The sequence below is a fragment of the Aspergillus lentulus genome (assembly GCF_001445615.1).
Source record: "Aspergillus lentulus DNA, contig: Alt04, strain: IFM 54703, whole genome shotgun sequence".
In the NCBI taxonomy this organism is placed as follows: Eukaryota; Fungi; Ascomycota; class Eurotiomycetes; order Eurotiales; family Aspergillaceae; genus Aspergillus; species Aspergillus lentulus.
Window position 1 is genome coordinate 75,546 of NW_028322122.1, and position 23,080 is coordinate 98,625.

A 23,080-nucleotide genomic window follows, 5' to 3' on the forward strand; every position below is an offset into this window, starting at 1 on the left:
AACAGGCATATCGGTGGGTTATCAGTTCTTCGTACCCTCAAACAACCCGAGAAATCCCTGCAGCAGTCTTACGCATTCGGCCACCCGAGTGACAAATGGCGCACAGTGACTGCAGACCATCTCCTCGACAATCCAATCCTTCTGCGTAGCGGCTATCATCGCACGCTGAGCTCCCTCGGGAAGAGCCTTGTCTAGTATAGGAACAATAAATGCTAGTCGTCCGGCATACGCCTGGTCTGCCCAAGCGGGAGCAGGTTGGGGGGAGTTGAACGCCAACGTGGAATGAGGCCGGATGTAACCCGCGAGGTTTTGAGCCACGCCTTGATCAAAATCAGCGGCAAAGATGCCAGCAGGATCATCGGGGATGTTCACTTTGTCGTACGGCTAGAGAACGTTACTCATCTGTTGGGATTCATCCAAGTAGTTTGAAGAGGGGTAGTACCTTGTCCAACAGAATCCACGGGGGAAGATACCCTCCCTGTAATCCTGCACAACTTAATCCTTCCGGGACCAGGAAAGCAGCGATGAACACCATCCCTACGATGCCACCAGACTTGCCCTGTTGCATTCGTTCCGTTTTGGCAAGACCTTTGGCGGCCGCGGCACCAGGCATTCCTGCGTAGGAGTGCATGACCAGAAGGACGTCGCGGTCCTCGTCTTCCACTAGCGGACGGATGACGCTGGCGATGGCATCGGAATCAGCTTTGCAGTCTGCGCTCGTGGGATCCGCGGGATCCAGAGAGGGATATCCAGCATAGCGGACAGGATAACCGGCCTTGGTGAGAGCGTCGAGGAAAGGTTGATAAAAGTCTGGAGTGATCCATGCACCGGGCACGAAGACGATGGTTGCCATTGTATTGTCGTATAGATCAAAAAGTGAATGATAGACGCAGTCTCATGACGTCCAGGGTGAATCAGGCGCTTAATATATGGCTTTGACCTTGGCAATTAGCGGAGTATACCACCTCGAGCGCCACCTCATTCCCCCTTTCAGGGATTCTGCTCCTTCCCTTGCTTAGCTCCAGATCATCCTGGTCTGCCCCTCATCGTAGTTCGGTGAGGGACCTCCGATGCGAAGTCCGATTAATATCCGACTGCTGTTTACTGGAGAGCAGACCAGCCGCGAACTCATTTGCTACAAGGTCTGACCTGTGACCTGTTCTTCTTGAGAGATTGTCTCCCTGGAGTATACCACAGGTGGTGCTTTCCTCGCATTATGGACTTCACTCCTCCGCCCGGGTTGGATCTTTCGGAATCCAAACGAGCCAATCTATATGCGGCATATTCATCTACGTATGGACTGGCCGTGCTGGCAGTGGTGCTGCGGTTGTTGTGTCGTACCCGAGTGTCCAAGGTCGGACTGTGGTGGGATGATTACTTGATCTGTATTGCTTTGGTTAGTATCACGGCATTGTGCTCCTCAGAAACATATTCTGACTGGGTGATCTAGGCCATGGTAACCGGAGAATACATCGACATGATCATCTGGGTGTATCGTGGGGTGGGAACACACATCTACCCCCTAGGGATGACCGGCTTCTCGAACTTCTTCATCAACCTCTTCGTCTGCGAAATCTTCTACACGCTGTCCATCTGTCTGACCAAATATTCCATCTTGATGTTCTACTGGCGCATCTTCGGCACCACCAACATCCGTATCCCAATATACGTCATATTCTTTCTGGTAACCGGCTGGGGGTTGAGAGTCGTACGTCGGACCATATCTTGAGTTTGGCTTTCCCTAACGGACCGACGCAGATCTTCACCACAATCTTCCAGTGTCTCCCCATCCGTGGCTTCTGGGATAAATCTCTAAATCCACACTGCGGCGTGGACGTCAACCAGTTCTTCATCGGCAACGCAGTTCCCAACATCATCACTGACTGGGCGTTGCTGATCCTCCCCATGCCATACATCTGGCGACTCCACAAGAACACCGCCCAGAAGATAGCCATCAGCAGTGTCTTTGTTCTCGGAGGGTTGTAGGTCTCATTCTCTCATGGGTTCAATCCCACCAGCTGACCATGCAGTATCTGCATCATTTCTATCGTCAGATTAGTGATCATGCTCGACTCATACCGAGTCCCCTCGATCGATGTAACGTGGGTATTTATCGGTCCCTCGACGTGGACGGCAGTGGAGACTAACATCGGAGTCGTGTCTGGTGAGTCGGCCCTTCCGTAGGGAAAGCTCGCAACTAATTTTAAAGCGTGTCTGCCATCTCTTCGTCCTTTACTTCGTCTGTTGGACCGTGACCACGGGACGCAGGATAGTGATTCTTCACCTAAGAAAAGCGCTCACTCGTATGGAACGTTGAGTTCCACCGGGAAGCGCAGTAAACGAAGTAAAATGCAGAATGACTCTGAGTTGCATTTGTCTACGATTGACGTTACGACAACGGTGGACATTGAGGAATCATATCGTTATTAGTTTTGGTGTCGTTGATCAATATATATTATAGCTCCGTGCCCGATGAGCCTCGTCTCTGAGCAATCCTACCCCAAGCCGTCGAGATGAGACAGATCGATGCAATGAATGATGAGGAAGAGAAAAGAGGTCTTCCACCACTACTGAGGCGGCTACACGACTGAATATATCATATGTCCTTTGCCTATCACAATTGCCATCGACCCTGTTCGCTATTGGCCCACTTGATCATAGTAACATCAACAGTTGGCTCCGTAACCAAAACAGCGTTTGTAACACTCGACGTTTACCTTCTGCCACTGACTTCATAATTATTGTAAAGTCACAAGGGCTTGAGGATCAGTTCACAACCTGGGCAACTTCGGCAGGCGGATACTTGTCCCCATACTCGGACACGATCCATTGGCAAAACTCCTCCCACTGCTGGTTCCAGTATTGAATGCGCTGGGCTTTGATTCCATCGCCCCGGGCGGCCAGATCAATGTCCCGAAGCCAGTCGGCATCGGACTGGTCCTCAAAATTCGACCAGCGAAGACTGTTCTGTGCCAGAGCTCCCTGTGGTTCGTTAACTTTATCTCTGGTCGAACGGGATTTGACAGGAAACCTACCAGTCCAGCGAGTCCGATGTTATCAAATCCCTGGATGGTCTGATAGAAATCATAACTCAGACCTGCAATATCTTGCCCCAGAATGGCCGGGTCGTCGTTGCTGATGGCCGTGGGAACGCCATGAGCGATCATCGCGGGGAGAGGATGGTGGAGGATATCCGTCGCCAGGCGCAGCACTTCGTTAGAGATGGGGCACACTTCGACCATGACTGCCTTTTCAATCACCTCCTCGATGAGTGTTGGGTGCTTGTACAGAGAGAACCCATGGCCGATGCGGCGGGAATTGAAGAGAATGGCATCCACCAAGTTGTAGTCGGTCGAGTTTCCGTCGCCGAGTGTCTCGCCGGCGTGGAAAAAGAAGGGAATCGTGAGATTCAAATACTCGGTCTGCTCCCGGAACCAGATCAGTTCGGGGGCCAGGTCTGACAGCGGACGACCCAGATCCTCCTGCGCGACCAGATCGTATCCGCTGAACAGCTCCGGAAACCTTTGCTTGCGCTCAAGGGCAATCTTCATGCCTGAGACAGGTCAGTCGCGTTTTCAGAATACGCAAAAAGAAATCTTACTCTTGGTGATCTTCTCCCGGTTCTTGCTGCGAGTGTCGGACCAGATGACGCGGGCCCCCCAGAAATTCTTCCCCTTGTCGGTGGCCTGGAACTTCTCAATCTCCTCGATCATCACATCCCACCAGACATCGAGATTGGGATCAACGTCCTCCTGGCCGGTGTGAACCAGTTTACCGCTGGAGCCACCGCTGCGGATTTCCACCCAGTTGATGCCATCGTCGGCTAACCCTTCGAACAGTTTCTGGTAGAAGGTCCGCACGATCGGCTCATAGTTGACCATGGTATCGGCGGGACCAAAGCACGCTTGAAAGCGTCTCCAGACCTCGTCGACACCCAGCTCATGGCGGATCGACTCCTGCGGCAGGATCGTCAGCTTGGACTTCATGAAATCCATAAAGCCTTGCCGGCCACCAGGGAACCGGTCAGCGGCGATTTGGACCGACACTTGGGTGTTGGGAACGTAATTGGCCGAGGAGATCGTTTCAGCCGAGGTGTTTATGGTCGTGTTGACATGCGCAAAAGCGACCGTGGCATTTTCTGCGCTCTGCTCATCCAGAATCGGTTGCGACGTGGAAATGACCATGCCTTCGGTTGCCAGAATGGTTTCGAGAATGGTTCCAAATGGCAGCATGGCCGACAAGTGTGCGTGTAGCAACGCACCCTTGGGCATGCGCTTAACAATCTTCCAGAGCTTCGTGGAATTGATGTATGGCCGTGCTAGAGGAAACATCTCCCCGGCATAACGCTCGTCCTCTGGATGCTCGAACGTGCCATACTGGCGCCAATAGTCATTAATCTCCTCCTGCCGGATTGCCTGGACGATGACATCGGCCTGTCGAGCGACTGTCGACAGATTCTGGCGGAACTCGTGATCTATAACCAGTCAGTATCCGCCGTCCCCAGCGAGGAATGGTGGCGGCATACCTTGTCGCTGCCGTTTTTCTATCTTGATCATGGCTGATCGAGCCATGAGATGGCGGCGCACGGCACTGCCATTCGGATCCGGGACGTCATCAGGAATGACCTTCGCCGCGGTGAGCGATAAGCACAGCGCATAGGCCACGATATTCGGCAGTTTCATGATGATAAGGCCCCTGGGCGCTTGGCAGGATGGAGAAGAAGAATCCGACAGCCCTAACGCGTCCAGCCAAAGCTTAATATATGAATCTTGGCCGGTGTCGTTGGGATCGGAGTAGAGCGGCACAGAAAGTGTATTGCTGCCGCAATGTTTTGATCAGCTCTGCAGGGATTATCCTAATCAGCCAGCCTCACGTACCTTTCCCAGCTCGTGTATCTCCGGTAGTGGATTGCAGTACGCACTACTCGAGACTATTGGGTGGAGGTGGACCCTTCTGGCCCTTGCTTGTGGGCCTGATTGCCATTTGGGCCATCGCTTATGCGGTGTGACTGCTCTCATCGAGTCCGGACACGCCTGACCTGAGGATGAAAGACTGTTCCCGGGGTGACGCCGGCATTAGTTGCCTTTTGGTCATCTTGGCATGTGTTTCCCTTTCTTGGCCACTGGCGATCTGCCTCAGCTTTTCCATTCTGGGACAGATAGAGTTACCGGATTTTGAGATGTCTTTCTTCAGATGCGGGGCTAACGAAAGTGAGTGCAAGATCATGATTCTGCTGTAGATCGTGGTCACTTCTCACTACGCTACTATTTGTATCTGTATGATGGGAATTATGTAGCCAAGGATACTGCTTTGCTTATCCATCACAAGCCTGCCGAATAGACGATTGCTTCAGTCTTGAATGGAATTCACGGCCCGTTCCGCAACCTCTCCCAACCCAAACCAAGGTTACGCTAGAACGTAAAGACAATTCAGCGCAGCTGCAATTGTCCTCCACTAGAACAAGGGCTGTGCGCTGAGGGAGTCATGCCGGTCAACGTGTCATTCAGTGACTCAGTATTTGTCAACTTACTCAAGACGAGGGGCAATCCCTGTACTCTAGACCCTGTCTTGCTTCAGTCCAGAATCTCTGAATTAACTAGTTAGCAAACATGCATCTCTTTTGCGGAATAATCGAAGCACAGTGAGTGTTTAGGGTTCAAGGCCATGGGATCAAGCGAAATAGATACGGTTCTATCCGGATGGCCCCCTTTCCCCTGGAGCAACCTTTGATTGATACTTGAAATCTGGTGACTATTATTCTATATATATTCCAAGATGATTCCTTGAGAGAATTTTATAATATATCGATTGAAATACCGAGTCTGATTCTATAACTCCTATCCACACTATACCAACTGGACGTCGTTTATCATTATGGAGCCTACCCAGAGCTCGAAAACGCATTCTTTATTCAGTGTCATTTATATTTAAATCGAACGTCTGCGCCGATTATCCACTGGATGCCAAAGTCCAGCCTTGTCAACAAAGTGTGCAGACATCACCAGCAACGAATAGATGCATGTCTGGAGGAATTCAGTACATAGCTCAATGCAAGATGGCATGTCCATACAGTCCCCTCAGCTGTCACCTTGCCAAGCCAATACTTTGTGACGATATAGGCTGTCAATGGGATCCATTGTAGCCGCCAATCATGGCCATCCGACAAAGTACGTTCGAGTCCAGCATGCGGACATTTGGGAACTCGCCCTGATTCGGATATTGCACAAGTGGGTCAGATCATCTCCAGCTGAATATCTTCGATATTTTTTAATCACTTTCATGGCCCATCATAAGGATCCCGTCTACTGTCGGGGCGGGCTGGTCCATTGAACATCTTGCAATGTATAGATGTGGCTCGTTTTGGGCTACACACATCCTGGTATGAGGGACATTTCACTGCGTTTCTGTACGAGAGATCATAACATATCAGGATTATGCCTGCATCACCCCCTCAAGAACCCCCCTCTCCTCGTCGGCCCACCATTTCCGCAAAACTTCCTCGCCCCTGCGCGCCTTTTGCGCCGCCCGATTGCGGTACACGCTGTCAATTTTCCGCACGCTGATCTCATCGCTAACGCACCAGCGTTTGAGGTCAGCCTCCCATTCTTCATAAGTCAGGGTCGGCTTGTCGTAGTGTGCACGGATGTTGTTCAGGGTATGCGTTCGCAGCGCCTTGGATGCACTAGCAAACCGCGTATTGTCTTTCGGGGTGGACCGTGACGGGATGAGCGGCTTGAGGGAGAGGTACATGATCGTTTTGGACTCCTGCGCAGCACCCATCAGAGGCAAGGCGGTGGTGGTGCAAAATGGCTGGGGACCAAGGGCGAGGTAGGAGAGGGGCGTTGACGAAGTCACCAGGGAGCAGAGGGCGCTGATTGTGCATTCTGCAGATAGGTAATTGAACCTGTTTTGTCAGTTGCTTTCTTCGATCGACTGGTCAAAGACATACCTCGCATTCAGGTCCTGCGTGGAATAGGACTGACTGATATCGAGAGTCTCCAATGCAGGATGACCTTGCAGCGATGAAATCAATGCAGTTGCTCCCTCATCGGTCAGGCCAATTGATTGCAGGGAAAGACGCTGCAGTGGCTTATTTAGTTGCAGCCCTTTGGCAAGCGCCTTTGCCCCTGCATCTCCGATTGGATTGCCGGACATATACAATGATGTAATAGGGCAATGCGGAGATGCCAGATACCTGGAAATTGCCTCGCAGGCCACCGTAGATACCCCAGTTGCTGACAGGTACAGGATTCTCATTGACAAGGGAGTTGGAGGAACATAGTCTGCTAATCGAGTGAACAGAGCAGCAACGCCTGCGTCGCCAAGCTCTGTCTGATCCAGATCCAGTGTCCGGAGGTTTGGAGTCTGTGTGATGAGGCGGAAGAGAGAATCAACCGACTCTGGACCGAGGGGATTCCTTTTAAGCCAGATATTTGTCACAGCGGGCGACTTGACCAGCGCATCTGTCAAAAGTGCAAACGATGGTGCATCTATGCAATTACCGGCTAGATACCAGGTATCAATTCGGTCGGGAAACTCCTGGACAAAGTCCGCGATTGCACTTGCCCCAGCTGGGCCGATGATGTTATTTCCCAGCAGAAAATGCCGCACAAAAGTGTTGGAGCGCAAACTGTCCATCAGCGTCGAGATATTTGGCGGACCGAGAGCCATTTTACACAGGTCCATCCGACCGTCTTCGTACAGCACCCCTTTATCAAACTCCAAGGTCGGAACGTTGTAGTAGGGCTCGGCTGCCGGTTGGCTTTGGCGTGTAGCATCAGAAGCGGTCTCATAGCTGCCATCACGTTTTAGGTGATTGAAGAATGGTGTAAGAGAGCCTGCGTCGCTAATCTCGACTGGCATCGGCAGGCTGGGTGCTCCTTTGAGCATGTCGTGGGTCACTGTCTGATCCCACGGACCTTGAGCTAGGATTCGATCCGACCAGCGCGGTCGAATGTCCGGTGGTGGTGCATTTTCGTCTTTGGCTGCCTGGGTGATTCCTTCTGGAGAATCGCTGACTCGAAGCCGGTCGAGGGAGACGGGTTGCGCCGTTAGAACTGTTGCCGACGTCATCTTGTTTACTTTGCAGGTAATTTCTCTCGATCGGAAGTTGGGTTCTTATATATATTCAGGAATCAATATTATGACTCACAAGGTGGAACAGCTCAGAGCCTTATGCCAAGGGCAGATTCAGCCTTGTGGATGGTGGAGGAACATCCAAGACGGGAATGGAAGAGCCATCGTTATTGGCTCTCTGCTGTCCACTATCTATGTATGTTTCATGCAAGCAACGATTGAGGTCATGGATTCATAGTAATATTAAAATTGAAAACTGTAGTGATCGACACCATACTTGATCAATCCATAGCGTGCATGGTCTGACTATCTGATTTGGACTGAACTACTATGTATATATACATACCTTTGGAAGCAGTCCTCATAACCCCTGAACCATCGTGATCCTCCTGGCATTGCGATATGGCGACTTCAACAGGTAACAAAGGTGATGATGCCGGCCCTGTAGGAGATCCATATTCCAAAATTGCCACTGGGGGATTTTGCCTGTGGGCCTCTGCTGTGGTGTGCTTGGGCTTTCAGCTGGCATCATCTCAAAAACACCACCAGGTCCGTTGCGGTCTGCGGCGGCTTCATACAATCTGGCGGTGGTAGGCAAACTTCCTGAGATATGGAGAGGATATCTGACATATTCACAGTCTGCGCTGAATTTTTCCTAGCCTTTAGCCCCATCACCAAGCCTTTTCACCTACTAAGATAAACGTGTTTTGCTCTCGGTCGGTCCAGGAGCCGCCAGTGCTCTCCAGGATATCACCATTTCCTTTGCTCGTTTGGGGGTGTCTGCATAGTAAGTTCCCCTCTGTGCTGCAATACAAGGCCGATACTGACGGATATTCCACGCAGTATATTCATTCTTTATCGCTGGTCTTGCGTGTGTCGATTGTTCTTGGGACAATTTATTCCGGAAGTGATTCGTCAGGCTTATGAGAGACGCACAATTTAAGATGAAGGACCAGTATCGAATTTTGGGAACTAGGCGAATGCAAAATCACAATAATGAGCCAACTTCATAGCTCTAGGAACCGCGGCCTATTATATGCCATTAAACCAATACGCAAGGCACTTGATTGAAGAGTCCAGTAGCTTTAGTAATAACCCAGTGATCGCTACAAACGGTGTGACGGGAAGATGAGTGCTGAGCTGAGGGGAGACCAGAAAAAAGTCAAGGGTTATGCGGTAGGACAGTAGAGTGAAAGTGGTTTTCGAGAACTGCCCCGTGCAGTTGGTAAGGACAAAGGAACTGAAACATGGCCCAGGATACGGATCAGTATTGCTCGGAGCATTGTTGACGGGGGATAGGGACCAGCACGCCACGCACAGTGTCCTATAGCATAGCTGGTCCAGTTTCGAATAACAAGAACTGTGTACGCATAAGACTAGAAGTCAGTCAGCTGCTCCAAAGAGCATCCTCCACTGCGCGCACAAGATGCAACTAGAACTGATCGAGGGAGTGGAGATGAATGGCAGCATCCCAGCCTGCACTCGCAGCCGTGACCTTCAACAACTAGGCTTGGATCTCGCTCTGGGCTGTCCGGTGCCACCCGGCTGAGAGCTCGGACCAGTTAAGACTGAATGCGACTTTACTGCGGGTTCGGTTATGCAACTCTGATCTGCTTTTGAACCTCACAGTTGCGGTAATGACCCCTCAAGGGTAACCTACTTTAAACAGCAGACAATATAGGTCCTATATCCGGCATATGCCTGCAGTATCCGGCAGCCTGAGCAGATTGAGAGATCCCAGCTGGTTAAGGATATGTTAGATATATTCGTACCTTGGTATAGATATAAGGGCAATAAGCATGGCACAGGAGTGCATAGAGAAACCACTGAGCGCAGGTGCAGTAGAGATACACCAGATGCCACAGATACAGGGCCAGATGAGGAATACAGAGGTGTGCACCGGGTACAGCTGTCGTATTACACCCTGGTGTCTCTCATAGACTGGCCCGAATCTTGAACGGTAGCCCACCAAGGCCGCGATAACCTGGGTCTGTTTTCGGTTGATTTTCAAAACCTGAGATTTAGATGCAACACAACTTTGTGGACGATACTTATCTCCTGAAATTTGACTCTAACTCCATGTCATGCATGACATATATGCTCACTGGCTACGCTCCCTGAACCCTAACTACTGGTCCCGGTAGAAAATGTCATACATGTGTAGGTTGCTCAATCGCTTTGATATCCATGACGCAAATTCTATGAAGAACTACCTATCCAGGAAACTGCTGTCTAGGCCTGCCCGAGGTTCACCAGCATGCTTCTGTTCTTTCAGCAATCATTAACTTCTCTGCACCCAATATCAGTCAACATAGCGTAAGCGCCGCAGATCTAGAACTTCAGGATTTTGGATTCCAAAGGTTGTGATTATGCCGGAGGCTAGGTAGCAGATCAAACTGGTTCGAACTCTGCGTTCGGGGTGCAATCCGAGAAACTCAATTCAAGCGAGATATCCAGAACTGCTGTCTCAGAAATTGAATGCGACCAAATTCCTCACCAAGGTCCATGGTGCAGTGGTTCCCTCCATCAGAAATACTGAAAGCAGCTGGTATTACACAAAAGATGACGGAATAGACTACGTCTAGACAGGCTGAAGAGAACTATGGTCGAAGAGGATGGTGGGATGACAAGGTCTCCTAACACAACTATATATACTAGCTTCGATCAAGGCATTAGTCCCATCGCGGACTACGCTGATAATCCTCCTCAAACGCCTGATCAACACTTTCCAGATAAAATCGAATCCCTACCGGTAGGTCTCGCCCCTCTGCATAGTCTATGTGTCTCTCATTCTGATGATAATACAGCTACAATGAAGGTCTGTCCTATCATCGTCACAATGCTTCTGGCAGCAACTGCCACCGCTGGCGGCCCCCACAAAGTTACCCAGGATGAATACAACGACTGGGAAGGTTGCCTGCAGAACCTGCTGAAATCCTTTGATGAGGGTGAAACCGGCGATAGGGCTCCTTGCGACTACTGGAGCTGCCTCCATGTTCAGGCTAGCAAGCATGATCGAGGTGGTATTCTTACTGGAGCATCCAATGTCCTTACTGGTGTCTGTGGCGTTGACAATGTGGCTAGCCATCTCCTGGGCTGGGTACGTGTCGCCATCATACTAGGCCATAAGAACCAAGCTGACAAATACTAGGTGGGCATCCACATCTAAATTATCAACTCCTACCGTATTCCGTCTCGGAACGCAGGCTCCGAATTGAAAGGTGGATGCAGTGTTTCGTACTCTATGACCTTGATATGGGTTTTTATTCCTATGGATAGTTTTTCCCATGTCGTAATGCAAATGCAGAGGTCGTTGTTATCACATTATTCCAAACGAGATTTCTCTCAACCGTACCTGTATAATGTACACTCATATAACGAGTCTTTCGTAAAGACCCCCCGTTAAGGTTCCATCGTATGTATCAGTTTAGCAGGCTTCCTTGGTTCCCAAGACTCATCCTCCGTTACATTCCGTATATCACTGTCAAGGTCCATATTTGTCACTTTTCCTACAAGCGGGCTGGATTGCTAGAGCGCCCAGGTACGATGGAATATTGCGATGCTAGGAAGACTGGGGAAAAGGCGGGGGGCGTGGCTAAGAACAGAAAAGTCCGGCAATTAAGCATGCTCCCTTGCTTATAGTCTTTGAGACATAAACTGGACATGTCATGATATTGCGGCATGGAATCCGTCTAGTCCGGCGGACCAGGCATCTTGTGTAACACGCAGCAAGTACGAGTATGGTACTATAAATCCTCAATTACTACACCCGAGTCGAGTCATGCATGAATACCAGTATCTGTGGCATTCTCCATCTAACAGAAGCTCTGATACTACCATGGGTGGAACGCACTTGCAGTACCACTGGAATCTAATATCATTACTGAACCCCAGCGATTTGGAATTACTTCATTTGCAGTGATTTGTCACTCGCAGTCCATTTCACGGTAACAACTATTTCGTCTAATGTTCGTCGATGTCTTTGCATTTGGCGAGTACGGAGTATAGCAAACGTATTTGTCGCAGACTGATCTAGGCCATATGCTCTATTACTCGAATGACATTGGTCTATAAGTGGAGCTCAATAACACCGTCGAGCCGGTTTCAGATATAAACAAGGGTTGCAATGGTAATCACTCGTTGCTGTACCAAAGAGCCCGTAGCTATTTGGTGGGATGAAGCCCTTGAATGATTTGGCGCCATTTTGCGGACAGTGGAGCTGATGGGTATACTCCATAGGGTACTCCTCTTGCCAACTGCTTCTCGGTGTTTAGAACACTAGATGACGCTGCCCTTCTCTAGCTCATCGTTCCCACTACACGGGCCGTACCCTGGTATTCCATGACCGAATCAGCAGAATGCTCGCGGTTACTACAGATATGGCCGAACGCAGCAATGCTCTATATCATGGCCTTACAGCTCTGTATCATGACACAAGCATTGCTTAAACCTGCAAGAGCCATCACCGCATCCAGGTCTCCTTTCAAGGTTCGTACCGCCAGATTGCTGCGTGGCATCTGAGTATCAAGGTCTCGGTCTTGATATTACTCAACGCTAAATCGACTTGACATCATTAACAGAAGCAACAATGCAACTCTTCATTGGCCTCACATCCACCTGACAGAGTTCCAATGCCTCCTAGTCGATGACACCTCGTCGGCTTGTGAACCCCGGATCCTTGGGCTACATTATACGACCGTGACGGACAGTCAAGGGCTGTCGCATACATGACGAAGTCGAGCACAGTATACCTACAAAGAAGCGTCATGCTTGACCGCAAGCGGATAAACCTGGTTGCAACAGATGAGTGTCAGCTTGCACTCAAGATCTATATAATCACGTCGTAAGCTCCTTCGGAATCAACCTGCTTGCTTTCTCATCTAGCCACCTTCCTGATAACTTCCTTCGTTAGCAAACATGCGAGGTCTACCGACAAAGCTTCTAATCCTTTTCACAGCTCTTGGTGCAGCGGACCAAGTCGTTCTGAATCCATCATGCCGCGACCGAACCAAGTTCACGCTGGACCACGTCGTCCCCTCCACTGATCAGAAGTCCGGTCGGGTGCGCTGCTGTCCGGAAGGAACCGAGTTTGACGGACAGGACTGCGTCTTCGCTGCCCCCAAATGTCCTCCAGATACCCGTCGTGAAGGCGACGCGTGTGTATCCCATCAACCCCCCATTTGCGAGAGCGGATATGAATTCAAGGACGGAGCCTGTGTTGCCTTTCGGCCCCCAACCTGCGCTGCCGGCACCATACTCAAGGACGACAACTGCGTCACTGAAGACAATGCCAAGTGCCCAGAGGGACATGTCTTGCAAGGCAATATTTGTAGATCCCAGAAGCCACCACGCTGTCGCAGCGGGGAGCATTTCAATGGATGGGCCTGTGCTCATGATGTACCGCCAAAGTGCCCTGACGGATCCCAACTTGAAGACGGCAAGTGCGTCGATGTTGAGCCTCCACGGTGCCCCGCAGAGACTTCCTACGACGAGAAGTCCGGTCATTGTGTTTCTCCACAGCCCCCTACCTGTCCCCCGGGCAGCATCCTGCAGAAAGGACAGTGCACCGCTCCGCGGGGCCCATATTGTGAGACCGGGACCCTCAATTCGAAGACGCAGACCTGTGACGTCCCTGTGAAGCCTGCACAATGCCCCGATGGTACCTCGATCTCGGGAACAAAGTGTGTGCTGAAGCAGCCCCCTCAGTGTCAAATAAAGGGGACTGTGCCATCAACCAATCCAGCCGATGGCTCAGTCCGTTGTTGCCCACAGGGTATGGATTGGGACGGTCAGCTCTGCACCGCACAGCCAGTGGATGGTAAATGTCCGGATGGGACTCCCGCCATCCCAGGCAGCAGCTGCAACAAGTATACCAGTCCTCGCCCTGAGTGTCCCCAGGGGAAGCTGGAAGGCAACCACTGTGTGTTGCCGGTTCCTCCAGAGTGCCCTGAAGGAACCCATATTGAGGATGGAAAATGCGTGAAGAGACTTATCCTCCAGTGCCCCCAAGATACTATCCTGGTGGGAGACTCATGCGTGTCCAGCCAGCCTCCAAAATGTCCCAAGGGTACCCGGATCCAAGGGAACCAATGTATTGGTTACGGTACTCCATCCTGCGGTGAACGCGCTCAATGGGATGGTACACACTGTGTCAGGGAGCACGTTGGCCGTTGCGATGAAGGGGTCCCCAAGGGTGGTGATTGCATCAGCGACACGACGCCAACCTGCGACAAAGGCACGACATTTGACGGCAAAGACTGTGTCTCCCCTAAGCGGCCAATTTGCCCACCAAAAGCTGTCCTCAATAAGGACGGCGACTGTATACTCCCCCAACCTCCCGTTTGTCCCGATGGTGCCAGGCTCCAAGCCGGTAAATGCGTCAGTGTCAGTGTGCGCTGCCCTGGTAAAATGAAAATGGTCAATGGGCGATGTGAATCCCCCGACCAACCACAGTGCCCCGGCGGATTCATGTTCAGAGGAGGAAAGTGTGTCCGAACAGGGGAAAAGCAGTGTCCTGGTGGATATATGCCCAAGAATAACGAATGCGTCAAGGGAGATCCACCAGAATGTGAGCCTGGCACTTCCTTCAACGGCAAGGCTTGCGTCGGCGAACGGCCCTCTTGTGGAAAGGATACCCATCTCGATGGAGAGCATTGCGTCTCAAACAAAGAACCGGCTTGTGACCCTGGCTTCAAGTTGGTGGGCCATCATTGTGTTGCCTATGATCGTCCCCAGTGTCCCAAGGGAACCGAGTTTGACAAAGCCAGCCAAGATTGTGTATCAAAGCAGGAGCCCAAATGCAAAGAAGGTGAGGTTTACAATGGCGAGCACTGTGCCCTGGCAAGTGGTCGGTGCATCGACTACCAATTCTGCTCCACCGTGGGAGCTGGAACCTCAGGAGGCCAGAAGCCGGATGATTCCAAGAAACAGGGCAGTTCTGGCGGATGGATACCGAGCCCCCCGTGGAAGGGTCCTAAGAAACAGGACACTGATGGTGGATGGGGAGGAGGAGGCTGGAAGCCTGAGGATGATAAGACAAAGGAGACTCCTGGTGGCGGATGGGGAGGAGGAGGCTGGAAGCCTGATGATGGTAAGCCAAAGGAGACTCCTGGTGGCGGATGGGGAGGAGGAGGCTGGAAGCCTGATGATGGTAAGCCAAAGGAGACTCCTGGTGGCGGATGGGGAGGAGGAGGCTGGAAGCCTGATGATAGTAAGGAAAGGAGACTCCTGGTGGCGGATGGGGAGGAGGAGGCTGGAAGCCTGATGATGGTAAGACAAAGGAGACTCCTGGTGGCGGATGGGGAGGAGGAGGCTGGAAGCCTGAGGATAGTAAGGCAAAGGAGACTCCTGGTGGCGGATGGGGAGGAGGAGGCTGGAAGCCTGATGATAGTAAGGGAAAGGAGACTCCTGGTGGCGGATGGGGAGGAGGAGGCTGGAAGCCTGATGATGGTAAGGAAAGGAGACTCCTGGTGGCGGATGGGGAGGAGGAGGCTGGAAGCCTGAGGATAGTAAGGCAAAGGAGACTCCTGGTGGCGGATGGGGAGGAGGAGGCTGGAAGCCTGAGGATAGTAAGGCAAAGGAGACTCCTGGTGGTAAATGGGGAGGAGGAGGCTGGAAGCCTGATGATGGTAAGACAAAGGAGACTCCTGGTGGTAAATGGGGAGGAGGAGGCTGGAAGCCTGATGATGGTAAGCCAAAGGAGACTCCTGGTGGCGGATGGGGAGGAGGAGGCTGGAAGCCTGATGATAGTAAGGGAAAGGAGACTCCTGGTGGCGGATGGGGAGGAGGAGGCTGGAAAGAAACTCCTGGTGGACAACAATGGAAAGGCAAAGACTGGCAGCCAAGCAAGGAAGAGGGTCCCCAGTGGTCTGCTAAAGGGTGGCCAAAAGCACAGTAGTCCGACAGCAATGACTCCAGTCACAGGAAGACATATGACTGGAACCATAAAAATGGGAGTTTTAGCAACGAACGTCAGAGGGGATTATGTAACAGAGCTTGTTTGTTGCAGAAAAGTTAGTATAGGATTGCTGAAGGTCATGATCATGTTATTTCGGTATATCTTCAATCCTCAAGAATCCTCGAATCCGCTCGAGCTCACTTCATAGAGATTATAGCACCCCTTCACTTGTAGAGAACAATCAAACAGCGGCATCTATCAAACCCCGGACTGTTCTCTATGGACCAGGAGTCAGGACTCTCCAGTGCACTACCGAGGCTGACTAGGCAGGCTTGATCTATCCAGCTACTCTAACTCCAACCCATGAATGTTAAGCCAGGAAGGCCAGGGGAGCATATGTTGTAACTACACAAATTGTAAATGAGGTGTACTACTGATCAGGGTGTTTCCGATAACACGAATGCTGGTGACACCAATTCTGAGTCACGCGGCAGGCGCACTTCTTGTATTCACACACTGGCAAACGATGGAAAGAACTGGGACAAAGCCTCAAACAAAAGTTTCTATCTTTGCTAATTATAAACTGAACTCAAGACGGTTTCCTGCGTAATCTCTCGCGAAGAAGCGCGTTGGGTATTCGATCCCATTTTCCCCTACAATCTTATGATCAGTACCAGTACCGTCCATCCACACAGTTTAATCCTCACCGGAACATTCACCTGGTGCATCCGCCTGTAGAGGAGCAGCCGAGCCGCCTCGGAGATGGTGATCGTATATTCGTTGCTGCAGCTTTTGCAGGTCGTCCAACGAGCCTACCCGAAGGCAGGGATGGCGGGGAGAATCCGGTTCATTCTGTCCGAATGCAATGTGGATTTGTTGCTTTCCATCCGGCGGGATATCAAACCTGACCACTTAGCAATATGTCCCCCAGAGAGTAGTCGATATAATTACCAGGCAGTTGTGTCTTTCTGTAACTGGGGGACCGGAGCAGCAGTCAGCCCTAATGTATCCACGTAGAATGTGTACGCGTCATTTAATGTCCCTGGAGGAACCAGAAGATTAATATGGGAGATTCCAGTGATCATCTTGAAAGTATATCTATCCATTCTTTGGTATATGAATCTGGTTAAGGGGACATCGAGTCGTTTATGTATAACTCCGATCATCGGAATCCGAATCCCGTCGTCGGCAATCATCATCATCATCATTGTCGTTATTTGTCATCATTATGGTCGTTAATTTCATTGTCATCATTCCCTTCGGCGATCCCCCGTGTAAAAGACAATGTGATCTCTGCAGCCTGCACCGAGACTTCCCATGTCTTTCGTAAGACTCTGATCCCCGTGATGCCAATCTTCCACCAGCCGGTAAAGAGTCTCCGATCGAGTTCGTCTTCGTCCAGAATCTCTGCCTCCAGTGGTCCGACCCCTTTCTTGCCATGTGCAACTAGCCAACGAGAACCAATGCAGTTCTGTATATCGACTGGGAAGAAATGCCACCACTCAATGTTGCCGCAGTCGGGGTGACTGTTCCCACGGTCGTGGCCACCTTTACTCCCGCAGTGACAGGAATACACTCGCACGCAGGGGACAGCAATCAAGTACCCCTGCTTGGCACCGCATGAAAGGTCGACGAACGTAATGCAGGCGTCGTACAGCTCAGAATTATCCAGACCCACTCCCTGTTGCCAGACGGCACTCCGGATGATGGGATCACCAGTGACAGCATGAACGGCGATGCGGTCCAGCCGTATCTCAGCTGAAAACGGTGGAAGCTTTGGACTCAATGTCCAGTCCACACGAACAAAGAGTTGGCGAAGCTGCTCAAAGGACATGCAGTCGAACAGATACGCATGGAATCCCCGCGGATGAGTCGATGCTTGATGGCTTGCCAGCTCATTGAGAAGCAACAAGACCTGCTGCCGGTCTTCTGGTGGCGCCTCATTCCACCGGCGGCACAACATGATTCCTTGCTGAATGGCTGTTCCTCCTGCGGCAAAATAGTAGACAATGGTCCGCATAACAAGCCATAGAATCTGGAATGCTATCCAGAAGTACAGCGCTTCGGTCGGCTCACCATCCAGTCGAATAAAAGTCCCCAGCAAACCCGCCAGGTTGACGGCAATCCCTACCGCCAGCATGATCCGCCACAGCGTATGACGCCGTATGTTGGCAGGGATCCCTAAGACAATCTTTCCTTGCTCGCCCATACGAAGCGGAGACGGTAGGATACCTGCCACCAGATGCCTTGTCCGCTTGAAAGGACTGTCGCGGCCCAGACCAGTAAACTGCAGGAGGACAGCAGCAACAAAGGCATGGGCCCAGCCTGCCATCGTCCACGCCCAGACTCCTTGACTACCCACTTTCCGAAGTGTAAAGACCTCTATCAGCTTGACCAGCGAAAGCAAAAGCCAGGACCAGTCCCTCCAGGGCGATGGAAGGCCTCCTTGGTCGGGGATGAAACGGTAGATGTCAATGGGCGATCCCCTCTCCGCCGCTGGGACCGTGTCCAGCGCCAGCTGAGCATTTTTATCCAATGTGTAAATGGCGTGTGCTGAGTAGACGTCATCGTGCGACTCCGACGCCTTGATCCGTGTAATTGCATCCATTTGCGTGGCCTCGTGCGCTGTCATCATGCCGAACCGGCGCTTCCACTGTTGCAGGGAGAGGAGAGGGACAAGATTCGGCCAGCCATTTGTACTTCCTATCCACCTCAGGGCCCATCGACCGATCCAGCGCCGGCGTGGAACGACCTCGATGGCACCCGCGTCGCCGAAATCGATACGGCTGCGCGCTCGTCGGAACCGGTTCACTGGCAGGAGGACTCCGAGGGCATTATCGACGAACTGATTGCGGAGACCCATCGATTCGCGCAAATAGTCTGGCACGGATGCAGACAGACACGCTTTGATAACGTGAATTTGCCCGAAACAGCTCATGGGAGCCCAGACAATGCCGCAGGCCGCCTTGAGACCGTGAATCAGCGCTTCCGCTATGGGGGCGCCTATGATGGTGGACACGGCCGAAATCTCCACCAGGTTTCCTCCTATCCGAGACATATCTGTCGCTGCAACAGTTTGCAACAGGGAAGTGAGGATGTCCGATACAGTCCTGAAAATCAAAAGAATCGGCCATAGAAGCCCGTCGGTCACATGGTTGGCGATGGCGGGAAGAGAGCCTTGTAGAGAAAAGGTAACATTCATTTCGGCTTGCGGTCACTCACAACAAAGGAAAGGTGGAACTTCAGCCAAGCGAGCGGCTGAGGAGCCTTCACAATGAGATGAAGGCCTTCCCCTCGGTTATTGAGGGGCTGACGAGGGTCGGTGTGGCCGAACCAGCCATAGCGCCCCAAGACTCGTGTTGCTCCGATATTGGCGAGTTTTGGAGCCAATGGGAAGCTTCGTGGGCCGCGTATAATTGCCAGAAGTTGTCAAGTCAAGCAACTAGGCGATTTGTGTCTGAGGCGTGCCAAGTTGCCAAGGCTATGGGTAGATGGGGATATCATTCATTGGCGTGTCCGCTGTTTGCTGCAGCATACATCTGCGTGATCTTTTGCCTGCCTCTCTGTGTGTCAGGGTTAGCCCCGTCGGTCTGACGAAGCTCCAGAAGGACATTTGAGGTGCATCTAGAAGTCATGCAATGTAATCCATCACGCGCATGTCCAATCTTACAGTTCGTTCCCTGGTCGACGGAGTGGAAGTCACCTGAGGTAGACGCGTAGCTACTGTAGTGCCAAGATGACAAGCTATCATGGCGGCTTATACCCTGACTTTAGTAGATAATGGGCCTCTTGACTTAGCAACGTTTATCGTCGATCGATCCATATATGCCCTTCGAACTTGGGACACCGATGTGGGTGAAACGTCCTGACACTGTACCGTATACCGGTTGACTATGATGTGGCTTCCCTGTACTGTCCGTTATCCTTCTCCTAATATAAGGAATGTGCTAGTCTATTTATTCTGGACGTGCGATGATTCCGAGAACATCCAGGCTTTTACGCCTGCTATTGGAGAAGCTCTGTGGGTCTGATCCTCCGGCGCACCTATCTGTACAGCTTTTTTGTCAACTATAGCCATATCGATCGATGTGTATCCCATTTCAGCTCGTTGACCCAGGTGGAATTGGAGTCAAGTTTTCCTTATCTTGAATAGCAGAATATAATAGACCCAAGCTCGGTTCGTTCCCACGCTTCTAGAGACATGGCTCGAGGGAAGCCTGTAGCACAGGTTCCATACGGAATTTGCCGAAGTCAGAGAGTCACGAGCGCGTTTTCTATGGCGATATCCGTTCTGCTAACTAGTGCCTGGATTGTGAATAGAATCCAACTGGGGAAGTGAATACAAGCCGTGGACCCCAGACCATATAATGTTGGTGCTGCTTCCAACTTAGAAACCCTCTTCTCTCAACCTCTATCTCCTTCAATATCCTCAACCCTTAACTCGACCGTGGCCTCGAAGAAACTACAATATCTACATATCGGTTGCATTTTGAAAAGTTCCACCCCTGCATACGTCACAATGGCCTCCTTCTTCCGTGAGGTGGGCCGAATAAACGGCCAATTGCACGTTGCTGCCATACCAATTTCCAACGGTGCTATCAGACAGCAGCCGGTGCATCAGTTTTACCAATCTGATAAGTAGGTTATGCCTCCCTTTCTGTCTGTCACATCGTGGACTAAGAAATGCCAGTGAACAGGATGGCGATAATGCCGTCCAGTGGCTATTCGGTCGCGACGATGAGGGAGAGGCTTTTGACCACGAAGAACAAAACAATGGAATCTACATGACGAACTGCCCATGGTGCATACGGAGTGCGTACTACTACATCCACCCTCATACATTATACAATGCTAATATCAATCGACAGGGCTGCAAGCTGGTCAGAACGGCCTGTGCCTAGGTTGCGAGACCTTGGTCTTTGGGGGAATGGTTCTGTTTATGTTCTCATTCTTTTTACCCACCTTCCTCTTGCTTGTATTTCTCTGAGAACATCTCTCGCTATTTGAGATTCTCATTTGGCTTCTACCCTTTGTGCGTACAGCCAAACCAGATATCATCGGCTTCAGTGAGGATCACCAATTTGACATTGGACCAAATCCGCCACGAAATATGAGGGATATCCCCTCTCAATATCACAATATGGACGCCAGTTGTGAACCTTGTCGCGGGTCGTCGAGCTGCTTAATAGAGAGAGACGGGAGAATTCTGACGATATTTGTAATCAAAGTGAGGGTTGGGAGGTTGGTGCCACTAGGTGGAGAGATATAATTGAACGTCCCACGATTCCCAGAGAGAATCTTGAACGATGGCTTTTAGATAACTCGTTAGGTGTCTCTGTCAACCTTATGGAGAATCGGATTATTAAGTGGGATATTAGTTCAGTTGTATGGCTGATAATCTGATTCCCTGTCAGAAGTCGAATGGTATTACAAATCAACGTTACTACCAATTCATGCAAGTACTTTCATATGGTATTTCTAATCACCAACGGAGTGATGTCCAGCCGCTGTTGCTGTATTTAAACACCCATTTTCTATCTTCTACGAATATTCATCACCATTCACTCTCTATAGCTCTACAGTAATTCGAAATGTCTCCTATCCGCGTTGGCCTGATCGGCCTATCTGGCGCCACAGACTACGAGGGCACAGCTTGGGCAGCAAGTGCTCATCTCCCTTTTCTGCAACGATCAGAGCATTTTACTATCGCGGCATTGCTCAACTCATCCGTTCAGTCAGCTCAGGCTGCTATTGACAAGTACAATCTCCCAAAGGATACCAAGGCGTACGGCAATCCACAAGGTATGTGCATCCGTCACTGCGTTTGTTGGATGACATTGACTTGAAAGACCTCGCCAATGACCCCGACATCGACCTGGTCGTCTGTTCTGTCCGAGTCGACCGACATTTCCAGACAGTGCGTCCCAGTCTGGAGGCCGGCAAAACTGTCTTTGTGGAGTGGCCTCTCGACCGCAATCTAGAGGTCGCAAAGGAAATGGCTGCTTTGGCAGCTGCTCACGACGCAAAGACCATTGTGGGAATGCAGGCTTCGTACTCACCGGTTGTCCGCAAGCTGCGTCAGTTAGTGCACGAAGGAGCTATTGGCCGAGTTTTGTCCAGCACCCTTCTAGTCTCGGGTGGCAATGAGGTGGCCTCCGAGAGTAAGAATGTCCGATACTTTCTCGACAGAACGGTGGGAGGGAACGTGATGAGTATTCATGTCGGCCATATCCTGGAATCTGTGATTTCCGGTATGTCACCCTACATCGGCGACATGTAACATTCTGACCGTAGACAGTCCTAGGCAAATTCCAAACCTTCACCAGCAGCTGTGCCATCAGCCGTCCACAGCTGGACATTGTCGATTACGCGGACGGCGGCAAGGTTCTGGAGAAAGCAGTGCGCAACACCGTTCCAGATCAGATTCTAATGCACGGCACAGCAGAGACGTCGGATGCGTTCGTCACCATTAACCTGTACGCAGGGAAGGAAATGCCAGGTCTGCCGCGACAGGACTGGCGGATTCAAGGGGAGAAAGGCTGGCTGCGACTGACTTCGCCAATGGCATTCCTCAATGTCGGCACGCCAGAGACCAAGTTGGAGCTTTATCGTACTGAGTCTGGGCATGTCGAAGAGGTCAAAGTGGACGGAGACGAATGGGATTCTCTGCCGATACCTGCCCAAAATATCGCGCGACTGTATGAGGCATATCGTAAAGGGGAGTGGTATCCTACATTCGACTGGGCTGTGAGGAGACATGAGTTGATTGATGGGATGTGGAAGCGATTTGATCAGGGGATTCAGTTGGCCTAAACTGGGGCCAACTTTTTATGATCACGGCCACCTTTAATAGTCAGACATCATTTGCAATTTTATCTCTGTATTTGAACGGACAGGTTAATGTATTTTCCATGAATTGAACGCTGTATCTGATGCAAAATACTGTGACACCATTTTGTCCCGCAATGATGTGACTACTGTCGGATGGTCCCGCACCAACAACAGCGAAGCTCCTCAGCAGACGGCCGAATCAGGCCATTCGGAGCTGATCAACGCAATTCCATGGTCTATGGCGTGCATCATTAGGTTCTGAGCTGTTGATATGTT

At 51.1% G+C, this 23,080-nt stretch overlaps 8 protein-coding genes across 8 annotated transcripts; 4 read left to right on the top strand and 4 right to left on the bottom strand.

The window, feature by feature from the left end:
• Positions 1-21: 21 nt before the first annotated feature.
• On the bottom strand, positions 22-853 carry ALT_1309 (alpha/beta hydrolase; the record flags this gene model as incomplete). Its single annotated transcript, XM_033561689.2, has 2 exons — positions 22-384; positions 443-853. 2 exons carry the CDS (start codon positions 851-853, stop codon positions 22-24), a joined length of 774 nt encoding a protein of 257 aa, XP_033417580.2.
• Positions 854-1,216: 363 nt separating this feature from the next.
• Positions 1,217-2,184, top strand: ALT_1310 (putative integral membrane protein; the record flags this gene model as incomplete). The annotated part of the gene is made up of 4 exons (XM_089599138.1): positions 1,217-1,396; positions 1,451-1,708; positions 1,759-1,982; positions 2,055-2,184. 4 exons carry the CDS (start codon positions 1,217-1,219, stop codon positions 2,182-2,184), a joined length of 792 nt encoding a protein of 263 aa, XP_089456284.1.
• Positions 2,185-2,766: 582 nt separating this feature from the next.
• ALT_1311 (adenosine deaminase family protein) lies at positions 2,767-4,682 on the bottom strand (the record flags this gene model as incomplete). The annotated part of the gene is made up of 4 exons (XM_033561687.2): positions 2,767-2,982; positions 3,036-3,553; positions 3,602-4,474; positions 4,526-4,682. 4 exons carry the CDS (start codon positions 4,680-4,682, stop codon positions 2,767-2,769), a joined length of 1,764 nt encoding a protein of 587 aa, XP_033417578.2.
• Positions 4,683-6,432: 1,750 nt separating this feature from the next.
• Positions 6,433-8,073, bottom strand: ALT_1312 (uncharacterized protein; the record flags this gene model as incomplete). The annotated part of the gene is made up of 2 exons (XM_033561686.2): positions 6,433-6,904; positions 6,950-8,073. 2 exons carry the CDS (start codon positions 8,071-8,073, stop codon positions 6,433-6,435), a joined length of 1,596 nt encoding a protein of 531 aa, XP_033417577.2.
• A 2,842-nt stretch (positions 8,074-10,915) lies between these two features.
• Positions 10,916-11,245, top strand: ALT_1313 (uncharacterized protein; the record flags this gene model as incomplete). The annotated part of the gene is made up of 2 exons (XM_033561685.1): positions 10,916-11,176; positions 11,228-11,245. 2 exons carry the CDS (start codon positions 10,916-10,918, stop codon positions 11,243-11,245), a joined length of 279 nt encoding a protein of 92 aa, XP_033417576.1.
• A 1,748-nt stretch (positions 11,246-12,993) lies between these two features.
• Positions 12,994-15,973, top strand: ALT_1314 (uncharacterized protein; the record flags this gene model as incomplete). The annotated part of the gene is made up of 3 exons (XM_089599139.1): positions 12,994-15,226; positions 15,292-15,465; positions 15,531-15,973. 3 exons carry the CDS (start codon positions 12,994-12,996, stop codon positions 15,971-15,973), a joined length of 2,850 nt encoding a protein of 949 aa, XP_089456285.1.
• Positions 15,974-17,186: 1,213 nt separating this feature from the next.
• Positions 17,187-19,175, bottom strand: ALT_1315 (uncharacterized protein; the record flags this gene model as incomplete). The annotated part of the gene is made up of 1 exon (XM_033561682.2): positions 17,187-19,175. One exon carries the CDS (start codon positions 19,173-19,175, stop codon positions 17,187-17,189), a length of 1,989 nt encoding a protein of 662 aa, XP_033417573.2.
• Positions 19,176-21,564: 2,389 nt separating this feature from the next.
• ALT_1316 (Gfo/Idh/MocA family protein) lies at positions 21,565-22,786 on the top strand (the record flags this gene model as incomplete). The annotated part of the gene is made up of 3 exons (XM_033561680.2): positions 21,565-21,775; positions 21,823-22,224; positions 22,272-22,786. The coding sequence occupies 3 exons, from the start codon at positions 21,565-21,567 to the stop codon at positions 22,784-22,786; spliced, it is 1,128 nt and encodes a 375-aa protein (XP_033417571.2).
• Positions 22,787-23,080: the final 294 nt, after the last annotated feature.